The following is a 22,366-nucleotide window of genomic DNA, read 5'->3' on the forward strand; positions in this document are numbered from 1 at the left end:
GCTTCGAGCGAATGAATGCTCGAGCCTCTTTTAGGGCATGAAAGTACGAGCCCGTTGCGTATTCGTCCTTGAGAGCTCATTAAAGACGTCAGACTTCTTGAACTCCTCAATTGAGTCGGCCCGAGCTTGAGCCAACCTCCCTTCATAATCCCTATGAATATTTTCAAGCTCCAGCTTCACCTCCTCAGCCTCATCTTTCATCGCGCTAACTTTTTCTCGAGCTTTCATGAGCTCACTATTCATCTGCTCACGCTCTCTTAGCAGCTGAGCGCGCTCGGCCTCAAGATCGACAATTCTTCTATCTCGAGCCGCTAGGGAGTCCTCGAGGTCAACCAGTTTGGAGGACTCATCTTTCCCCTTCAAAGATAGACCTCGAGCGATGCTTAATGTCTGAAAAAAATGGACAAACAGAAGTTTAATAACACCTCGATTAAAAAAGATGTAAAAATACCTAAAATAAGTTCGGATTACATGATCGACGTAGCTTAAGCATCATGGCCTCGAGGGCCCTCATTCCATCATCAAAGCCAATAATTCCTCGGTACTGGTCAACAATGCTCAGCAAAAATTGGCGTCGGGTTTGGTCCTCTGAAGGGACAGAGCATGCTGGCAGAGCCTCATCCTCGAGATCAACCACTTCGACAGGACCTCGAGGATGAGGAACGCTCCGAGGTGTACCCTGAGGGGTTGGGCGCTCAACCCTCTCCCGCTCTATGGTCGGGAATTTTCTCCTTGGCTGTGACGTTTCGCCCGGGCCACTCCTCTATCTCCCGGGCCTTGAATCCCAAGCTCTCTTTTGCCCCCTCCTCTGGCCGGGAGCCCAAGGCTGGGAGACCTTAGACTTCTTGCTAACCGCATAACGTAGGGCAGTAGGGTCAAATGTCATTTCTGCAAAATTAACCGACATTAGCACGAGCACGAGCATTAACAAATATAAGTAGAATAATGAAAACATTGAAAGTGCATATTGTTCACGAAATAATTCTTTCAATTTAAAACTACCGCAAGTGTACGGTTCGTAACAAGTAATAAAGTGGATTTTAAAAAGTCCGAATATCGTCCCTCAGAGATTAAGTAGTTCAATTCTATATAATCTAACCTTAACCAAATCTAATTGAGTGAAAATATGGTCTAAATGCTAAAAGCCCTAATTTCAATTAAGAAACCCTAATTTCAACTAAAAACCCTAATTTCTATTGAAAACCCTGATTTCTCAATTAGAAACCCTAATTTCGAAATTTCTCTAATTAAACGATTTAAACACTCAAGTAAATGAAATTAAGCAAGTTTAAAAGCTAAGTTATTAAAAAGAATCAAACTAAAGTCACTAGGATCACGAATCCCCAATTGAAGTTATAAAAATCCTAATTTCATAAAATTAATGATTCGATGAAAATTTGCCAATTCAATGTCCCTAATTCTATCCAATATACTCTCTCGATATATATTAGACCTATTCTTGCACACCACCAGCCTATATCTCTATGGATGATGCAAACATACAAGAATGCATGTAATTTTGTGAACAATTTAAGAATTACATAAAGTATAGGGGTATATCTCTATCCCCTATCGGATCCTATGTTAATTTACACCTTATCGAACCTATTCCACTTCTCTCGAATGTAAGAAACAAGTCATCAATACTCACACAATCATTGGCCACTAATTGCGGAAGAAAATTAATGCATGTAAATCAATCAAATTATCCAACAAATCTTTCTATTAAGTTCATGAAATATAGAATTAAAACAACAAACAACGGTTCATCAATCACCTAGTAATTGAAAACCTAGCCTAGAAGATTCATAATTATAGAAAACAAAACGAAATTAATGAATAGAAAGAATAACACCCGTATGAAAGTTCTTGAAATCTGAAATCTTGAACAAAACCTTGAAAACCCCTTTGAATCCTTGTGAAATCCACTTCAAGTTCGTGTTCCTTGCCTCCAAAAGTCGTATTCTTCTTCTCCCTGAACGTTCTACCCTAATTTTGATGTATTTTGGCTTTTATATCATGTCCTTACGGAGCCCCGAATTAAAAATGGAAAGTCAGATTTTTTTCCTAAAATAAGGCCATGCAGCCGCATGGTGTTAAACCATGCGACCGCATGGTTCAATTTTTCTCCTCAATGAAAAACCTGCACCACCGTGTGCGACCGCATGGTGTTATTGCATGCGGCCGCAAGGTTGTAAAATTACAACCTTGTCATTTTGGTCTCTAAACTCCGTTTTCTCTTTTCTTGATCTCTTTTCTTTCTTTCCTTTGTTCTATTATCAAATATTGACTCCTAATTGATATTTGAGTCAATCAATTCCTTGATAATTTGCTCGGCTCATCTTTTGATTAATTGCAATTTAGTCCTTCATCTTTCACTTTTCTTCAATTCAGTCCAATGTTACTTCTTTCTTCCTCCAATCGTCTTGTATCGTCCTCAATCTCATACTTGGTGTATTTTCATTCTAATTCTGCACTTTAGCTCAACTTTCCAATATTTGCACCTTTGGTCCCCGAACTATCACTTTGTTCCGTTTTGGTCCTTTTTCGGCTCTTTTCTTCTAAATTCCATCTTTTCCATAGAAACACCTACATTGCATGAATTTAACAAGATTAAGTCACAATTCAACTACTTTGTCCATATTTAAGTCATGTTTGTGAGCTAAATAAGTGTGTAAAATATACTTATCACATATCCTACCCTCAACGCCTTTCACATTCGCGAGATCGAGGATGTCATCCCCGAGGACGTCATCTATATTGTACACCAAAGGCTCGAGATTTTCTAACATCGGCCTATCCCCCTCTAAGGACTCAAAATAGGCTTGACCCTCACAAAACCTCGCAGTATCTGGTAACACCCACTGAGGACTAAAAGGTAGGTCGAGATCTTGAGTCACGACGTAAAATCATTTTTCCTTCCACCCTTTTAATGAACTAGGCATCCTCGGGATCCCAAACCTTCCTTGGGATGAAAGGTAAGCAAAACACGTGAATTGGGGAAGTTGTTTCAGGTCGAACACCATCCTACATAAGTCTAGCAAAAAAATAGGTCAGCATCCTCCACCCATTCGGCACTAACTGCCCGAGGCTCATATTATGCTCGGTCAACAGGGTAACAAAGAATGGGTGCACAGGCCACATAAACCCCCCTTTAAAGAATCCTTGAAAATCACGAACTCCTTTTCCAGAGCTATAGCCATCCTATCCCTATCTCGGGATGCCTAATATCACAACCCGGCATAAGGCTATATTCCTTAGCCGTCGATATCGCTAAGTGTTCCTTAAACCTACAAGGTTGATCTGGGAATCTAAGTAACGTCGGGTTATCATGAGCTCGAGGCTGAGCACTAATAGGTACTGCCATCGGCACTATTGACTGTCCTAAGTCCTAGAGTGTAGACCTAGACCCCGAAGACGATGTGTCTCCTTCACTACTCGACATCCTATTCCAAGCTAAGACCTTTCTAAATAAACAACTTAAGTTCTCGAGCTCTTACCTGATACCGACGATTGCGAGAAAAATTTACCGAGAGTGAAAAAGTAAAAAATGAATAGCGAAAGGAGTATTTATAGGAGGCCAGGGTGGGAGCCCAAAGGTCACTTCCACAACCGTCCGATCACACCACGTGTCTACCATCCAAGGGCTCAACCCTTCCACCGCCTTGCTCGTTTAGGGCTGATGTCATCACCACGTCAGCTTCGTTCACTTGTCTTCAAAAGCCCAAGCATTTGCACATCAGTCGCCTTCGAACCTCTTTGCATCATATCCTCGAGCGATGGCTTTGAGCATATGTGTACGGGGGCCAATGATACTGACATTCCCTGCTAACCCGATCACTATATTATCCCGATGACGAATTTTAGATGAACTTGCAATTCCACATATGGAGTGCTCGAGCATATGTTCACCTCGGGGTATTATGCTCAAGCACTTCCTCTCTACTGCTTTAACATGTTGCGATACTGGTCCTCGAGCATAAGTAGTCCTCGAGTGTATGCTCTCATCACAATCTACGATTGTTGACCCTTTAGAATCCCTATGCAATTAGGACTCTAACTTAACCATATACTTGACTCCCGCAAGGATTCTATCCCACACATAATTATGGTGTTTGTCCAACTTCTTAACTATACAGGACTCCAACAGATAAGGATATCCAGCTAATTGAGTCCTGTAAGGAGAATGTTGCTTACTACTACAAATACATAACCTTGAGCCATTATTCAGGTACGTTTTCATTATTCTCCAGTTTATAGCCTCACGCATATAATTCCCTTTCTGACTTAAGCATCGGAGGGGCGACAAAAATATATCTCGTTGCCTTTGTTTCATGTATCGGAAGACTACGATCGTGCTCAGTCCAAATCATCAAGCTTGAGAAATTTGTAGGTACGATTTTTGGTAGCATCAATCACTTTAACGACAATCCACAGTAAAAGGTGGCGATGAAGATTCTTCCGCTGCGAAATTGAGAAGGGCAGGAAAAAAAAAGTCTCAAAATGAGATTTTGTCTAATTTGTAGGATCATCTCGATGAAATAAAAGAGGGGTTCCCATTAGTGTTTTGAAAGTACTATGCTCACTCGTCCGCGATTCTTGAATCACTATTTTCATTTAGGTTCCCATTAATGTATTGAAAGTAATATGTTCTCTGGATTCTTGAATCACCAGTTTAATTTTTTTCTTGATTCTGATTGATTGCCTTTATTTTTATTTTTTTCTATAATGACAATTTGCTTCTTTCAATAGAAATTCTCAACTAACAATGCTTTTCTTTCCTCTTCCCTTTCAAAAATACTCACAACAGTTAAAAATTTCCAAAAAATAAATAAATTAAAATTAAGTTCACCATTGGTCCAAACTGAAAGACGTGGGTGTCAAATCTTCCAGAACAGTTATCCATGTCGTTACACTAATATTTTAATACAAATTATAATATTACTATGTCTGTAGCTCCTGCATCAACCCGGAGCCAATCTGTAATTCTGTGCATACATGCATCTGTGCAAGTATTTTGTAGTTATGTATCTTGTCGTAGTCGGCCATCTCTGTTTCCAATACAAGTAGCCCAAACGCATCGACAATCTCTAATCTATACGTACAGATACACGCAACCCACAACCATACCCATCTGCACTTCCTAAACTCTAAATTCATATCTATTTACACACAAACAATATATACACATATACATAATACGAATAGATACACAAAGAATGGCGTTGGATATGGAGGGGATGATGAAGGAGCTTCGAGGGACCTATGCGAGTGGGAAACCGAAGAGTTACGAATGGAGAGTATCCCAGTTGAGGGCCCTGTTGAAAATAGCCGATCACCATGAGAAAGAGATAGCTGAAGCTCTTCGTTGTGACCTTAATAAACCCGATCACGAATCATTCGTATACGAGGTTAGTTCGACCATTCAATTAGGATATTTTTACGTCTATTGAATTTGATGTTATATATGTTAATGTTTGAGTCCTTTGGAAATCTTTTTGTCTTTTTTGATCCTGTTTTAAATGCTCTGTATTTGTTGAAGCCAAATTTAGGATGTTTTATTTCCTGTTTATTTTCCTAATTCTGTAATAAAAGCCTGTTTTTGTAGAAGTTTCCTTTTGGGTTGTAATTTTGTGTTGATGTTTAAAAAATGACGTGGCACTCTTGATCAAGTTTTACGATTTGATCTAAGGGTCTGTTTATTTGCAAAGGTGGAAAATGCAAACCAATTACACGTAAGTTGAAAAAGAAAAAAACCACCAAAATCATAGAAATTCTATTTCCACTCAATTGGCCAAATATATGCTTTAAGTGTTTGTACCTTGAAATTCGAACTCCATTTCCATTTTCATATCAAATGGCCAAAAGTAGAAAGCGAATTCTTCGTATGTGACACTTTCCATAGAATTGAAGCCAATCAAAAGGATCTTAAATGAAAGTCTTATAATACTGGAATTCTAAACTGAAAATCTCCCGTCCGACACCCTTTCTTTCGCTTTTCATCCCTTTATATAAACTCTTTTATAGATGTTGATGGGCTCAAGCTTGTTGTTCTAGTCTTTTCAAGCTACAGTTTTCTGACCTAGGGCCGTGTGCCGCCGCCCGTTTGACAGAATTTGATTGGTTGTTGAATTCGACTAGGTGGAGTTAGTTGTTCTCAGCGGTGCGGCAAAAGGGAGCTCTTCATCATAATAATGATGTTTTCATATAACGTCTCCCATAGCACACTTCTGACCTCTGTCGATGGGTACCAGGCTAAGGTGCTGACTTGACTATCTACACCTTTCGACAGTCAAATTCGTTTGACAAGGGAGCCATTATTTCCGATGGATTTCAAATCGGCAACAACATTGTATTTTGAGTTTTACTAAGCCCTTGTTTGAGCCCCATTTTAAGTGAAAGGCAATTTTAAATAGTGGTTGATGGAGAATGTGTGGTTAAAAATTAAGGAAAAGTTCTAGGTTTGCGTGTAATATCATTTATTGAAGAATGCGTGGCTGAAAATGAGTTTCGAAAAAATGAATTTTTGGAAGAATGGGGCTCAAACAAGGGCTAAATATATACATGTTTCTTGATTATTCTGGGGTGATTGGTGAAACTGATGAAATTAACTTAGTCGAGCTGGTGGTGGGATCGATAGTTGACCTACAAAATTGACTTTTTATAATGTTTTCTTCAGAGTTTCAATATATGTTGTTTGCCATATACTGCAGCATTTGAAGCACATTCACAGTAGTACGTCTTTTAATGACAGATTAATTAGTTAAAATCCTAAGTACAGGAAAATTGGTTATGTTTCATGTTCAAATTACTCTTTCCATCCATATGTTTGCTCATTTATTAAGATTTAGTATGTTTCCAAAAGTGGAATACTGTCTGCTCAGCTATCAATTTATAGCATTCAATGGACAAAAAGAATTTTGTCCAGTTAGCAGCTAAAAGCATTTAATATTCACCTGCAGAGATTTATCAAATGTCGAATAAGTGGCTAATGTTATTGATCTGTCTGGATATTTTTGTTTATTAAACAGATTTGATTGGATTAATGTTTGTTTACCAGATTAATCTGTAGCATCTTTGGCTTCAAAGGGTTTAATTTTTGGTCATGATGGGTTATTAGGTTCTGAGAGGTTAGGAGTATATCTTCACAAATTAAGCGTAGTCACCAGCCAGGATTGACATAGGATAGGAACTTATATTTTTATTATGCATGTTCGCGTCGTTTCAGATTTTTTTTTCCTGCTTGACAATCCGCTTTGTGTTGGACTGATAAAAAATTTGTTGCTATGGGTTGATGAAAAAAGCTTCTGCAGATTTAGCGAGGTATTTTATTTTGTTGGTGTCAAAATATGGAGAGAAATTTGAAGTTTCAAAATTAAGTTTCATTTAAAACTAATAATTTTTGCTGTGGTGGATAAGTAAGTTTTAAAATTAATAATTTTTATTAGTCGAAGTTAGAAATGAGTAATTTATTTTGCTGGTAATGTATGAGCTACTTTAGAAAGATACCTTTTTTTTGAACTTACAAGCAAGAAAAGAGTAAGTCATCAAATGTTCAGAAACAAACTATTTTAGCTTAGCATAACAGGCTCGTAGTCTACTGAAAGTTGGCTCAAGTTATCTTCTTGTGGATCTCTTTTGTTGGAAGTTCGAATACGATATGCTCCCAGCTCTGATATGTAGTTTCTTTGATTATTAATTCTTTTTCATGCATCTGATTTGTATCATTTATGTATACAGATTGCTTCAATGAAATCATCATGCCAGCTTGCATTGAAGCAATTAAAAGGATGGATGAAACCAGAAAAGGTACTTTCGAATTTTATTGTCTTTTTACTTTTGTTCATTAGTCATACAAGAGTTGTATGATGCTCTAATTACTTGTAATTGCAGGTGAAAACCTCGTTAACCACGTTCCCCTCATCGGGGGAAATAGTTTCGGAACCATTGGGTGTTACATTGGTCATATCGGCTTGGAACTTTCCTTTCTGTAAGTTGATTCTTTCGTTGTTTTATTTCCTGCTTCACATAAAACACGCTTCATCGTGATGACTATTAGACATCCACCTTTTGCAATAGCTTTCGTGATTTATTGACGAAGAATGAATTTGTGCCCTGTCATCTTGTTTAATATTATAACCTTGTCACTGATGACAACTTTTTTAATTGGATTATTTTTGTTTGGTTCAGTATTGTCTCTTGATCCAGTCATTGGAGCTATTGCTGCTGGTAATGCTGTAGTTTTGAAACCTTCGGAAATTGCCCCCGCCACATCCGCGGCGCTTTCAAAACTTTTAGGGGAATATATGGATACCTCTGCAGTAAAAGTTGTCGAGGGTGCCGTACCTGAAACAACTGCATTACTGGAGCAAAAGTGGGATAAAATATTTTATACAGGTATTTCATATTTTTTAAGTCTAATATCCTTCCCACTTTTTTTTTTCTTTTTTTCTTTTTTTTTTTTTTTTTTTTTTTTTTTTTTTTTTTTGGTTTAGACGTGAAGATGTTTTCTTGAGCTAATCACAGTGCAGCAGCCCCTACTTTTATTAATGGAATTTTACCTGTAAAGAGAAAGTAAATGTTTTTGAACTTTGTTTTTTACCCACACATTGATTTCTGATCTTGATTCTCTAACAAGCAATCTTGTAGGAAATGGCAAGGTAGGACGCATAGTGTTGACTGCCGCAGCAAAGCATCTTACACCTGTAGTTTTGGAGCTTGGTGGCAAATCTCCTGTAGTTGTTGACAAAAACATCAACTTAAAAGTAAAGACTTCTTTCTCTTCTGATCATAATCTTGCATTTTTCAACGTTCTTATGAAGCCACAACTAGCATGCTTCGTTTATAATAGCATTCTTAATAGTTACATGTTTGAGGTTTATCAGAAGTTTCTTTCTTGTTGGGGATTTTCAGCACAAAATTTTACCTTTTTTCTGAACTTAGCCTACCATGTTGACAATGTAATCAAAACTTGTTCTGCTTTTGAAAGGTTGCAGCAAGACGGATTATTGGAGGCAAATGGGGCTGCAATAATGGACAAGCTTGTGTTTCTCCCGATTATTTGATAACGACAAAAGATAATGCTTCTCAGTTGGTAAGTTTTCTCGTCTGATTGAAGAGCCATTTAACGAACATTTTTCTAGTCTTTGTTTTCTCATGCAAATTCTGAAATCAGGTAGATGCTCTGAAATCTGAACTGGAGGCATTCTATGGAAAGGATCCTCTAAAATCGGAAGACCTGTCGCGCATAGTGAATTCCAACCACTTTAACCGCTTAAAAAATTTATTGGATGACGAGAAGGTATCTGGGAAGATAGTTCATGGAGGCCAAAGGGATAAAACCAATCTGTGAGTTTGTACATGCGATTTTTACTTATTTTTCTTTCAAAATTCCTTAATTCGAAAAGAGTTGTAGTTAATTCTATCGTTATATTTTTTTTTATCAATCCGGGCAGAAAAATTGCTCCCACTATTATGTTGGACGTCCCAGGTGATTCTCTGGCCATGAATGAGGAGATATTTGGTCCTTTACTTCCTATCTTGACGGTAAAACTTAGTTGATTATTTGGTGATTTTTCCTTTCGACTTTTGCTTTACAATTTCGATTGTACACTGTATTTGCTTTCCTTTTGCCTGAAGGTCTACAAAGTTGAAGACAGTATTGATCTGATTAACGCTAGAGAGAAGCCACTTGCTGCATATTTATTTACGAACGACAAAAGGCTTAAGGAGCAGTTCATTAGAAACGTCTCGGCAGGGGGTTTGGTCGTCAACGACACCATTCTTCATGTAAAAATATTTCTTCCCGTAGCTATAAAACACATCAAAAGCTTTGCTTCAAGTCATGCCTGTTAAGGAAATCCCACGTCGCATAAAAATGAAAATATAAATGAATTTATAAAGCATTGGACCACTCCTCTTAACAAGGTTGACATTTTAAGATGGAACCCTAAATCTTGATATAGTATTAGAGTCCATTAAACTCCAACGAGCGATTCGATCCGATTAAAACTCGATAAATGAGCATACATATTTCAAGATTGGTATGCTCAAATGAGCCACAATCTTGCCATTTTGTGGAGGCATGTTAAGGGATGAAATCCCGTATCGAATAAAGATGAAAACATGGATTAATTTATAAAGGATTGAGCTACTCCTCTTAACAATGTTGACCTTTTAAGATGGAATCCCAATTCTTAATAATGCCAACTCATCTTCATTCCTATATTAATCGTGAATATACTCTCACTAGTATTTGCATTAGCATTTGATAGTGATTAGAATATAAGTAAAAGTAGTTTATAGTCCAACAATCCACTTTTTTCAAATATAAGTCATCAATCCCGATCTTCTGTCACCAGTGGACAGTTAAAAACTTCCCATCTTTGATCTGGCAAAAGAACTTTAGTTATGGTTCATGTTTTTATCATACTCACTCTGTGGTAGGAGATCAATTCTATATAAGTCATTACTTACTCTTAGGAAAAGTAGTGGTGATATTTTTTCTGGGCTTAGCTAAACTTGCTCTTTTGAATTTTCTTTCAAAGCACCCTTTCTTGAAAAAAAGTACCGTCCCCTTTATATTTTCGCGTAGGAACATCTCTAACTGTAATGAAGATTGCAAATCGAACCCGTGAATAAGAAAAATAAGTCAAGTTAAATAATCGAACCTGGCTAACTATATTATGGAACTTGTTGTTGCAGCTTGCCGAGCATTCTCTGCCATTTGGAGGAGTCGGGGAAAGTGGAATGGGAGCCTACCACGGGAAATTCTCATTCGATGCTTTCAGCCATAAGAAGGCAGTGTTACAGCGTAGTTTTGCCGGGGATATTCCTGCAAGATACCCACCATATTCACCTGGAAAGCTGAAATTTCTGAAGGCATTGTTAAATGGTGATGTAGTTGGCCTTATTCGGGCTTTGATTGGTTGGTAACATCCAAATTTTTTCGCCAATCTGTGTACATTAGGAAAAATGCTCGACTTGATGTTGATTGATCATATGGAAATATCGTTCTTCCGAATTCTCATATATTTGTGTTGTGATCTTTTGTCCCAACGATCAAAATATTCGATATAGATGTTTGATAAAATATTCAGTACCATATTTGCTCCTGTATAATCTTTCATTTAGCTTTTTCAAGTATAAGTTAATTTTCCAAGTAGCCTAGTTATTTCGTGTTTGGTACCAGGTAGTATGGCAACTAGAGAAGAATTTCCACTTTCATGAAGCTTTACATTGAATTCTCAAGGATGTACCAAAACTTGCCAGCTTTTTATACAAAGAAAGAGAAAAGATTGGTAATTGCATCCCTGTTTCTAGTCGGTTGATTCAATCATGTTACATTGTTATAACAATACTTCTACACGTACAGAATTATTTTTGTCAGAATACATACAAAATACTCACAATTATGGGGTCCACACACATTTTTGACATTTTTTATACAACATGGGACCCACACACTTGTCTCTATTCTGTACACAATCTGTGAAAATATAATCTGTGCACTCAGATTTTTTCTTGTTATAATTAGTACTTGTTTAAAAGTGATTATTTGAAAAGTAATATTTTTGAGAGAAGTGCTTAAAAGTAAGAGTAGTTACGAGAAAACATGAAATATGATTTTTTTGCAAATGTATTATTACAAATGAATGTAGGAGAAGAATGTTAGTCAAACAAGTGTTTATTTACTTTTGATTTGCAAATTTATCCCTTATGTCCCCCTTTGTGTACCCCAAGAATAATCCAGCAGTTTTTCCCCTTCTTAATGTAGGAAAACTATTGGGCGCTCCCTTCAAAAAAAAAAAAAAAAAATTATTGGGCGCACCAATGAGTGTGTTTGGCTAAGCTTAAGTAGTTTACTTTTAAATACTTTTTTTTTAATTTAAAAATAAATAATTTACTTATATTGACATTAATATGAAATTTACTTTCGAAGAGACTCACTTAAAAGCAATCTAAATTTTTTTTTTTTTCCGTAAGTTTAGTTAACCATGGGATAAGAGGAAGTTAAAACAAATAAGAAATCTGAAACTAAAAATGCGAACTTTCTGTTTAGATTTCAGTTTTTGAAATAAGTTAATTTTACCAATGATCATTTTTTTAATTCAATAAAATAATATTAATATATTACAAGTAAAATATTAATAACACAAAATTTAAATTTAAATAGCTAAATAATGCCTTGAATCTAGAATTTATTGGAAAATATTTGCAGCAAAATTAAATATTTCTAATCTAATATAATACGCAAAATAAATAAAACGAATGCTTTGAACACGAATGGACTTAATGAAAATAAATCAAAGTCGAGATTGAAGACAATGAAAAATTTGCATGAAAAAATGAGTTTGATTATTATTTCTAGAGACAATTTGTCGTTTCATTAAAGGGTTTTATCAATAATTTTTCGACATGCAAAGTTGACCTCAAAATTACAATAGTATTGAACATGTTGCATTCGTTTTCCTAAAATAGAACTCGAGAAATATAAAATGTTGACAAGAACTTGAATGTACAAACAAATACAATTATAAATAAATAAAATTCTTGAAAAGATGTTCTATTTGGAGATAAAACATCTATTTAAAATGAAATGACTTTCACGATATGTCGAGTCTAATACTATACAATTATTTGTCTCTTTTCAAAGAGTATGTATTTTATGAAATCACAAGTGTAATATCAAAGGATATGCTTACAAGAAAAAAAGTGATATTGTAATAAATAAATAAAAAAGTAAAAATTACAATTATAATTTTCCGTTTTGATTGTTATTTTATCTTTGCACGTCTCGTTGGGATTAAGGGATTATGTTGCATGAAATTACATGTTTGGTCAACCTTAAAAGATTTGCTTACAAGTAAAAATGTTAAAGAAAAAAAAAATTATTCCGAAAAATTAGAAATAGATAAGTACAAAATAATTACCTAAAAGCAAGAAAGAAAAAGTGAATTATGAACATTTTGGTTCATTTGCTCAAAATTCACACACTGATGGATTTTGAAGTTGGATTTGGGAGAACGATGCTACGGAAATAGTAAATTCAAAATCTTAGTAATATTTTCATAGAGGCATGATGAATGTTAATTTTGATTTATTCATATTAAGAACATCGGTCTTGTTGCTTTTGCTATCATTGGAATATTTGATTTATTTATCATAAAATCCGTGATGTTTTTGCTTTTGCTTATGACTAGTGAGGGATCGTACGTTGCACAATCTCTGCTATAACTTAAGAATTTAATTTTGTAAACTTTATTATGTTTTTTATATCAAAGAAATTGGTAAGAAGAATGTATCATATTAGTAGTTAGAAAAACTACAAAAAATGGAATATTGATTGTATACATTTATTTATGTTATCTGCATTATTTTAATAAAATGATCATGCTTATGGTACAAATGTAGGTTAAAAAATATGAAAAATGAAAATGAACACTGAGAAAAATTTCTTCACAATTGGATATGCATAGCTAACAATTTTAATGAATCAAAGAAAGTACTCTATTGACAAACCTTTTTACATATGGTGGAAATTTGCTATCAAGAAATAGAAGCATTTGTCATCAATACATAGCAACAATTAGAAGTTCGGTGACCTCTTAGGGGATTTTCTGCAAAGTTTAGTGATAATTAGGGGGATTTCCTCATTAGAAGTTCAACAAACTAACTTCTAGTTTCTTTAACCCACTTCAAAACCTCCAAGTTGAATGTTTAAGAATCATCCAAACCGTCGCAATTAACTTGCAAGCACACCACTGTCTATGTAAGATGACTTGGAAGTAAATACTATAGCAATTGTTAGTCATGCATTAAAAATCAAATATCAACATTTCACTCATAAACAGATAGCCAGATAATAAATCAAAAGTATTTGGTTGTACTTTAGATTTCAACTTTTCCCTAAACTAAGAGAATCGCGAAATTAATATCCAACATTTTGATTACCATTATTCATTTAAAAAAAAAAAGCAAATTATTAATAACAACATTCTGATACTCCCGTGAGCTGAACATCAAAATGTGATCCCATTATGACAATTATGAACTTCACAAAAAGAAACAAAAATAAAAAAATAAAAAATGATATGGACGCTAAAGATTCTATAATACAGAATAAATAAAGGTTCAATTGGTTTTTATTTATCTATATTTGGAATAATTTGCGCTCATAGCTCATATTGTTGCTTGAAACAGCCTCCATAAATATTTATTCAATTTATATTAGAGGATAAGACTTTAGCATGATATTATAAGATTTTGCTAATTAAAAATTTTGAACACGAATATAAATTATGTGCCAGAAGAAGGAACATTTTACCAAGAAATATTACATAGTGAGTGTTATATTACTTGCCTAGTGGCCCCAAACCCAATATTATGTGGGAACATGGTGCAATTATAGACATTTTGCGTCCATGTACAACATTAAACCCACAAATCATAGGAATCCCTAGACGTGTAGATACAAACCTCCTCTAGAAGACATTCACCATGTTAACCCAGTCTGTAGCGATAGCATATGGAAGTGGTGTACTTCCACCACCGCTTAATACGTTCCCTACATAAACATGCTTTTATAAGAAGTGAAAAATCTTAATTATCCTTTTATTTTTAAAAGACACTGTCAAATGATAACAACATCTTGAAGTCTTATACTCACAACAAAGCAAATAGGTTTTTCTAAACTATAATCAACAAGATGCACGCATTTGATGAATCGTATCAAAACACGTTTGATTATGCAAGTAAAATCGCATGAACATGCCTCATCCATTCAAATTAGGAATCTGCACAAACTTGGTCAACATACTTTCATTCTCAACTTAATGAGCAAAAATATGAAATTGTGAAACTTATGTCCATTTCTTACATTCTTATAAATTACTAAATACAAAATGTGGATGGAAACAAAAATGTAGATACTTTTCTAGTTTACAAAATACATTTACAAAGTCACAAGGTGATAGTAGAACAACAAATTTGGGAGAGGGTGTAAAAAACTTATATGATATTTATTATTTAGAAAAAGAGTTAATATATAATAAAACAAAATAAATGAGACAAATGGAAGTTAGATTGAAAAGCTCTATCTGTCAATTTTTAATGAAGTTTCTTTAACGACAACTTCAACAAAGATGAAGCCAAGTGCAAAATAATCCAACCTTGCGTTACTTCATAGTTTGGACTGCTACAAGAAATCGTATTTATGTCTTGTTAACATATTAGGTTTGTCAAACTCCAAGACAGATTAACAAAAAAAGAAAAATCTTCTCTTATAATCTTACCATTTTAGGATTTCCCATCTCACCTATCAAGGTTAATAACAGCAATATTTCCAATGCAAAAATGAAATATTACCCAATTTTTTCCCTTCCTAAGAAAGTTACCATTTCAAGTGGATAAATAACCATAGAACACTGAAACAATACTTTGTTACTTGTGTAATCATACATTTCCTAGCTAGGAATTGAACTCTAGTTATTTGAAATTATTTATTCATCGAAATAATACTCGTAGTTCAAACATGCAATATAATGTTCTAGAAAAAGATTTCATTTGGCTAAGCAAAGACATTTTCATGTACCTATGAGAAAAGCAACTTTAAGAACCTATCCAACTATCTGAAAATATGCAACTCTCAGTTTGAATCTGTAAACAAAAGCCACATTTTTAACACCAACCACATCAATGCCTAAGTTGACACAGCCTACACACAGATTCATGGAAAAACACAAATGCAGCAGTCTCATTTACGTTAGAGACAATAGTCCAATCAAATGTAGATTGATTCATAATGAAAATCAAATGAGCTTATTGAGTAGCTAACAATACAACATGTTAGATAAAGAGAATTGTATGAATGGTCAAAAGATTAAGACATAACACACCAGAAGCTGCTAGTCTTTGAACCATTATAAGAATGCCTGGTTTTTTACTTTTTCATTGATCAGTATAGATAAACTAAACGAGTGCAAATAATTCATCAACAAAAATAGGACAAATAAGTAAAGTGGGGAAAAAAAGAATATATTTATACGATAAAAAAGGTCTACCTAAAAGAAAATATTTTTTAACTTTCTTTTTTCAATCAGATTTTCTGTCAAATTCCTCCAACAAAATTCTATTATCATATTTCCTAATAGTCCACAAGAGTGCCTCACCTACTTGTTTGTAACTCCACATGAAATCATGGAATCTAACTCAGCATTTGCCTATATGGTGTTGTTTAATTCAGGTATATTGGTGCGTATCATATCTAAAGCTTCACAAAGTCAGGTCTTTGTTACCAAATTGCAACTGTCATTGCCTCAAAAATCTGCTTTAGGTAAAATTCAACAAGTATATTTTTGACAAAGAACCACCCATGAATATACATTTTGAGTAAACTCAATGTCATAACTTCGAATAAATATAATTGTCGAGATGTTAATCCAAAATACCACTTAATAGCTTATCAAAACAATTTCATATAAAACTGTTTAATCCCTCATGCCATATATGTAATCAAATGCACACTTTTGAGCGACTATGTTGTTCTTATTTAATTTTGACTTCATCAACTCCACAGAAAGGCAATTGAATTTCACTTTCCATACCTTATGTGGCATGTTTATACTCTTGTGACCTTGAGGAAAGTAAAAGAGCTTATCTCCAACATGCGGCATGTTACGTATAGGATTGGCATAGTCTAGCAACAGTGGCATACAAACTGCTTCTTCCTCAATTAAATACATAAATCTCAATATTATTATAATGCATAAATAAAGGACTTGAAATGTAATACCCTGAGCTTCACGTTATACATTGACCAATATGATTCATGCATTTCATGCTAATTACATTGTCATTTGTATCAATTTTCCTAATTATTTTTTCTTAAAATTGTGCATTCGATCACCAAGGCTTTAAAATCCTTACATGGTGATAATCTTCCACTCCTCGACCTAGATGGTGAATTTTACATTGAGTTATGATAGAAAATTAGGTTAGCTAAATGTTGAAAATTGGTTTGGTAAGTAATGGAAAACCGAGAAGGTCAGAAATTAGTATCGACAAAAGTTCAAACTTTCCATTCGGTTGATCGAGGTTACCTTAAACCCTAGATAGGTAATTGACATGTTTGAGACATGAGGCATGAAATGACATGATCACAACACAATAATATATGTCTCATATGACGTTATAAATATTAAGGTGCGAATTGTTGATATTGGTTGTCAATCGGGTAAGAAATTAAATGAACGGTTGAGGAATTAGCCCTATAATATATTTTGGAATCTTTGGACAAGTGCAATAGATTGTAAACATGTCAAAATGAGCCAAGGATACTTGATTTGTACCTGCAAAGATAGATATAAAATCAGATTTTTACTACAAGTGACCACCTCATGCTTGAAATATTTGTCATTTTAACACTCAATTTCTTTAACCTTAAGGCATGATCTCGTGTAGGACTGATATAGATATCTTATAAGGCACAAATAAATCCAAATACAATGGTAGAAAGGTCAAATATTGCAGCAAGAAGCCACATCCTACTTAGACAGCTCATGCTAGGAGACTTATCACTTTAATATATAATTGCTTCAACCTTAAGGTATCCAGCACGTCTTCTAAATCATTAGAACTTTATATGAGATATTCATGCATCTCCTAAGCCACAAATGACTCCATATAAGGTAGGAGAAAAGTCAGATTTGGCTGCAAGGGGCCACATCCTGCTTGGACACCTCATACTTGGGGAATACTTGTCTTGTAATCACAAATTCCTTCACCTTTAAGTATCACTCATGATCCAAATCCTTAAGACTCCTTAAATAGCTCCTAAATAAGAGATATGACTCTGAAAAGATAACCCCAAGTGGACGTGAAAGCAAAGGAAGCATAAAGGGATAAGAAAACAAGAAGCTGGAATTTCTGGATAGCTTTGTTACTTCACGGTTTTGAGGTTTGTATCCATTATTTCTTAAGGGGTTTATAATTTTTTGAACATATAAACTTTCTTATGATTAGGTTGGAGTGTTGATAATGATTTTACGATGCCAAAATAGGGTTAATTAATTATAAGAACTTGAGGAAAAACAACTTGAGCAGAGATGTAGGTTGCTGGATTTGAGTGGTTTGTACCTTGATTTTGGGATGATACTTAGTGTATAACTTATATATATCAATATGAACGTTTTTATATGTAAGTATAAAATGTAGAAATGATTTTTAACGGCCTAGAATTCTATTAGTATCATACTAATACAATAGAAACCGAAAACTGTCACAAGGAAAATAAAACTGCCTGATTTTGTGTAGTGAAAAATGGACCATTTTTGGAGCTCAAAACCCTTCATTTGTCACAACCTTATGACCTGATTACCTTCAAATACATGTTATAGAAGTGTGGTAAAAATTTGGGAGTCGTTGGATATAGTTAAGGGGGTGAAAAAGGATTGGAAAAATAATTGGACGGTAATAGAAATCTAAAAACAGATTCTGTCCATTTGTGTTTGTAATGTGATTTCAACCTTTACATATCCATTAATTATCTTTTGACCCTAGAAAATAGATTCTAAGGAGTACTAGGTTAATGACAACTATTAGATGACGTTGACGTTCATGATATGGACTCGAGAGATAGCAAGACTTTGGGACTAGTTTGTAATGCCATTGGTAACTTGAAATAATGATTTCGTCTAAGTTGTTTTGAAGTGAATGGATGTATTTTGAGATTGTGTGTGTTAAGGTTATTAAATGGAAGAATTTCTTTAATATTAGATAGTAATACATGTGATTTTTTGACGTGAAAAAGGAAATTGATATAAACTCCGTAGAAGCTTGCACACACAAAGGCGAAAAGTAACTAAAAATTCATTTCCAACTACGATGCAAGAACCTAGTATTGTTACATGGTAATGTTGAAATATTTACATAACTTTGATAAGAGGCTTATAGCACATCATATGATGGTTATGATTGTTGAGCATGAGGTTATGAAGTCTATTGACATCGATTTTCATTAAATACGTCATTCATAAGCATTTTTATATGCATGCACGACATGTGATATGGTTGAAAATCCTGCATGCGAAACATGATTTCATAATGAGTTTTCTTTATAAATGTTTTATTGACAACTACTAGGGCACCGAGGCATGTGAGACATGCTTATGTGATATGTTTGGCATAGTGGGTAATACTTCCTGGGTGATTGCAAAGGTAGATAGGGGATGGGCCTTTGGTGATCATGGGAGGGCGGACCACTTGATTGTACCCTTGTGATATTATGATTATTGGCGTTGCCGGGTGGGAGATTTCTTGGGTGATCATAGGGGTAGTTAGAGGATGGGCCTCTAGTGGTCACGAAAGGATGGTCCACTCGTCGGTGTCGATTTCATATTGGCCATTTGATTATTAATATTGATATTATGCAGAGCTCTATCCAGTGCATAGTAGGTGGGTCAAGGGCCCAATGAAATGAAAGGTTTCAAACAAAATGATTTCGAGTCGACTTTGATACATATTGAAATATGATGCTTCTTTATCGTGATGTTTAAAGTAAATGGCATATATCATTATTATTTATATTCATTACATGCATGATTTTTGCTTACTAAGCATTGGTTTATGTAGTTCTTACATTGTAGGTTAGCCTGGAATTATATAGAGAGCACAGCTAGCTGTGGAGCTCTTACGGGATTCCAGAGTTCTATGTACATGGATGACGACCTGTAGGGTTATTTTGTGGGCTGCTATTTTGAGCTTATGACCTATTGTGTTGTATGTTGGGGATCATGTGTTGTATATCTTTTGACATGGTATGTAGACTTGTTTATAATCTCAGAATATATATGTTTGATTATGACGATATGATTTTGGTTTAGAGACATAACTTACGTCGTTTTATCACGTGAGAAAAAGTGAGAAATTCTATATCTAGGTCGAGTCATCAATTTTATTCCCACACAGGTTAATGGATAGTTATGTATATGAATGGGGGTGTGACATGAAATTTGAATTTTTTGCCAATATAAAAGATAATAAACAACTAACATTTTGTACATTATAATGTTATAACTCAGGTTCGGGATAACCTCCCTAAGGCTATTCAATGGGCCACCTAACATTCTTGTGCAAAGGGATGAACTTTTGCTGAATACCATACCTTAAATGTGAAAAATATAAATTCAATACATCAGAAAGTCCAAATTTTTTTTGAAAGAAATCATATTACAATTGAATTCTCTAAAATTATTACCATGGTTTTCCAGTAGTAATATCGGGATGGCTAAAAATCTTATTTGAATTGTACTGCTTGTTTGTTGGAGTAGGTTCACCAAATAGAGTGTAAGCATCATACATGACCTAATCGAGAGAAATAATCGAGTAAGGTATGATCTAAAAACATATAAGTAAACTTCAAACCAACATAATTAAATGCGTAAACGATGATGGTAAGAAGCAACTTACTAATGTATTATTTTCCCTGCAGAATGGATCTTTGAAAATTGCGTGAGGATTGTATCATTCAATAATAGAATGAGTAAAAAGTTCAAAGTGAGAGAAGCATACCTTGAATGAGTTGGATGCCATCGAAAATTCCAAACCATTCGTCACAAGGATGTTTTCCATAGCCATGTACACAGAAGATTAATCAAGATTGGCAAATTTACACATGTTTCCACACTTGCATTACAAGCAACACTAGATAATGAAATCTATCAATTAAAATGTCATTAAACTGATGAAAATATATACAGTTTCTTGAGCTCATAAAAAAAAGAATTATATTGTGCATACCATCTAAATAAAATAGTTTTGTCATATGAGATATTCCGACTATTGATGTTTTTTCCTCTTCCTTTTAGACAGACCCTATTAATAGTGGCTAAACCTTTTCCTATTTTTCTTTTTAATAAGTAGACTGTCAAAAATTTTTATATTGTGTAACTTGAAAAGTAATAATGATGCCTCTATGCAGATGACCCCTTTCTATCACGAACAATTGATAGATAATCATTTGTAGATAGTTTACAAAATTAGGGTTCATGGAATCTGCCATAACATTAGACTTGTCATTTCCATCATCCATAGACAAATGTTTCAATGAAGATGTCCCATTAATGCCATAAAAATACATTTTTCTAAAGTCTCTATTTCATTGAAAAAGAGAAACTTTCAGTTTGCAAAAATGCTGACATAACCGAAAACAAATAGACCAAGGGGCATACAAACATGAAGATAGACACTTGATATAATTAGCATTTGTCTAACCAAATTATATATTAATGTATTACGAGGAACAAGAAAATGTATAAACGAACATATTACTTCAAAAAATTCAATCAATGCAAAATTGTATATAGTTGATATTGTTTCTTGGTGTCCTTTATCTTCGAAGAAACCCCATATACAAATCTTTAAGTGATGCATCCACTTCAATAATCTAATAAATGATCTCCACAATAAAGTTAAAAATTTACTAAACATACGATCAATCATTAATTCCAAAATTTCTGATAATAGAAGTGCAACCATAGATATTCAAATATATGAATGATTACTAAAAATAAGGAGTGTAAAGAAGAGGAATGAAGGATACCTAGATCTAATTTGGAGTTAGGTTGGGGAGATTCTCAATGAAGTGACTGAATATTGACGATTTTCGACTAAAAACAGCCCAATTGTGAGAAGAAGCCAGGGAAAATCAACAACTTGAGATGTAAAATTAAATTAAACCTAAATCATTAGGTAACTAAAATTATATTTAAATTATTTATTGATAAAAACTAGAAAAAATATTCGAACTTACTCTTTGAGGACGATGATCCTGTGATGGGAGTTGAAGAGACGTTGGGTTCGGACTCGGGTAGAAAATGGGAGTCGGGCCTTCTATAGTCGATGAAACCATAACGAGAAATAGAAAAGAAAGACAAAATTGAACAAAAAATGGAGAAAGAGTGTGAGAAGGAAACGACGTCGTGCTTGCGAAAAAGAAAAGGTAAAATTGGTATAAAAATTATGTAAGCATGATGTCTTGTGAATACTAGTATAAGTTTCCTCTTTTATGTATTGTAGTGATGTATTATAGTCTAAATGTGATTATTATTTAGGTATTTAAACAATTTAGATGTCCCGTTTGAGAACATCACAATAAAATCCGACTTGATTGCCATTTGAACTTAGACCAAGGAATTATTCTTTGAGCTTTTGCAGAGTTAGATAACATAGTAAGCCCTTATTTGATTCGGATATAGTATATTTTCATAACAATTAGTGAAATGTATTGTTAAAAAAAGGATAAAAGCTGTGAATTTCATAAAATGTGTGATTCAAAATAAATTTGAGCAAAAATAAATTTTAAAAAATG

The 22,366-nt window shown here is 34.2% G+C and overlaps 2 protein-coding genes and 1 long non-coding RNA gene across 8 annotated transcripts; 1 reads left to right on the forward strand and 2 right to left on the reverse strand.

Moving 5' to 3' along the window:
* Positions 1–4,955: 4,955 nt before the first annotated feature.
* Positions 4,956–11,161, forward strand: LOC111372266 (aldehyde dehydrogenase-like). Its single transcript, XM_022994509.1, has 10 exons — positions 4,956–5,411; positions 7,741–7,809; positions 7,894–7,990; positions 8,191–8,397; positions 8,650–8,765; positions 8,990–9,094; positions 9,176–9,348; positions 9,456–9,546; positions 9,640–9,789; positions 10,705–11,161. The coding sequence occupies exons 1-10, from the start codon at positions 5,220–5,222 to the stop codon at positions 10,933–10,935; spliced, it is 1,431 nt and encodes a 476-aa protein (XP_022850277.1). The 5' UTR covers positions 4,956–5,219; the 3' UTR covers positions 10,936–11,161.
* A 2,807-nt stretch (positions 11,162–13,968) lies between these two features.
* LOC111372267 lies at positions 13,969–18,842 on the reverse strand. Its single transcript, XR_002698732.1, has 2 exons — positions 16,170–18,842; positions 13,969–15,657 (listed from the first exon to the last, which is right to left on the reverse strand). It is a non-coding gene; the product is annotated as an uncharacterized LOC111372267 (long non-coding RNA).
* A 618-nt stretch (positions 18,843–19,460) lies between these two features.
* Positions 19,461–21,957, reverse strand: LOC111372268 (glutamine synthetase nodule isozyme-like). Of its 6 annotated transcripts, none has more exons than XR_002698737.1 (4): positions 21,809–21,957; positions 21,599–21,735; positions 20,255–20,361; positions 19,461–20,161 (listed from the first exon to the last, which is right to left on the reverse strand). XR_002698737.1 is itself a non-coding variant. In XM_022994510.1 (3 exons), the coding sequence occupies exons 1-3, from the start codon at positions 21,905–21,907 to the stop codon at positions 20,101–20,103; spliced, it is 267 nt and encodes an 88-aa protein (XP_022850278.1). In that variant the 5' UTR covers positions 21,908–21,957; the 3' UTR covers positions 19,461–20,100. The 6 variants fall into 6 exon arrangements, 1 of the variants encoding a protein (XP_022850278.1); XR_002698736.1 differs by having other exon boundaries at positions 20,467–21,735; XR_002698734.1 differs by having other exon boundaries at positions 20,255–21,665.
* Between the last annotated feature and the right edge of the window lie 409 nt (positions 21,958–22,366).

Source organism: Olea europaea, chromosome 23 (assembly GCF_002742605.1).
Source record: "Olea europaea var. sylvestris chromosome 23, O_europaea_v1, whole genome shotgun sequence".
Taxonomy (NCBI): Eukaryota; Viridiplantae; Streptophyta; class Magnoliopsida; order Lamiales; family Oleaceae; genus Olea; species Olea europaea.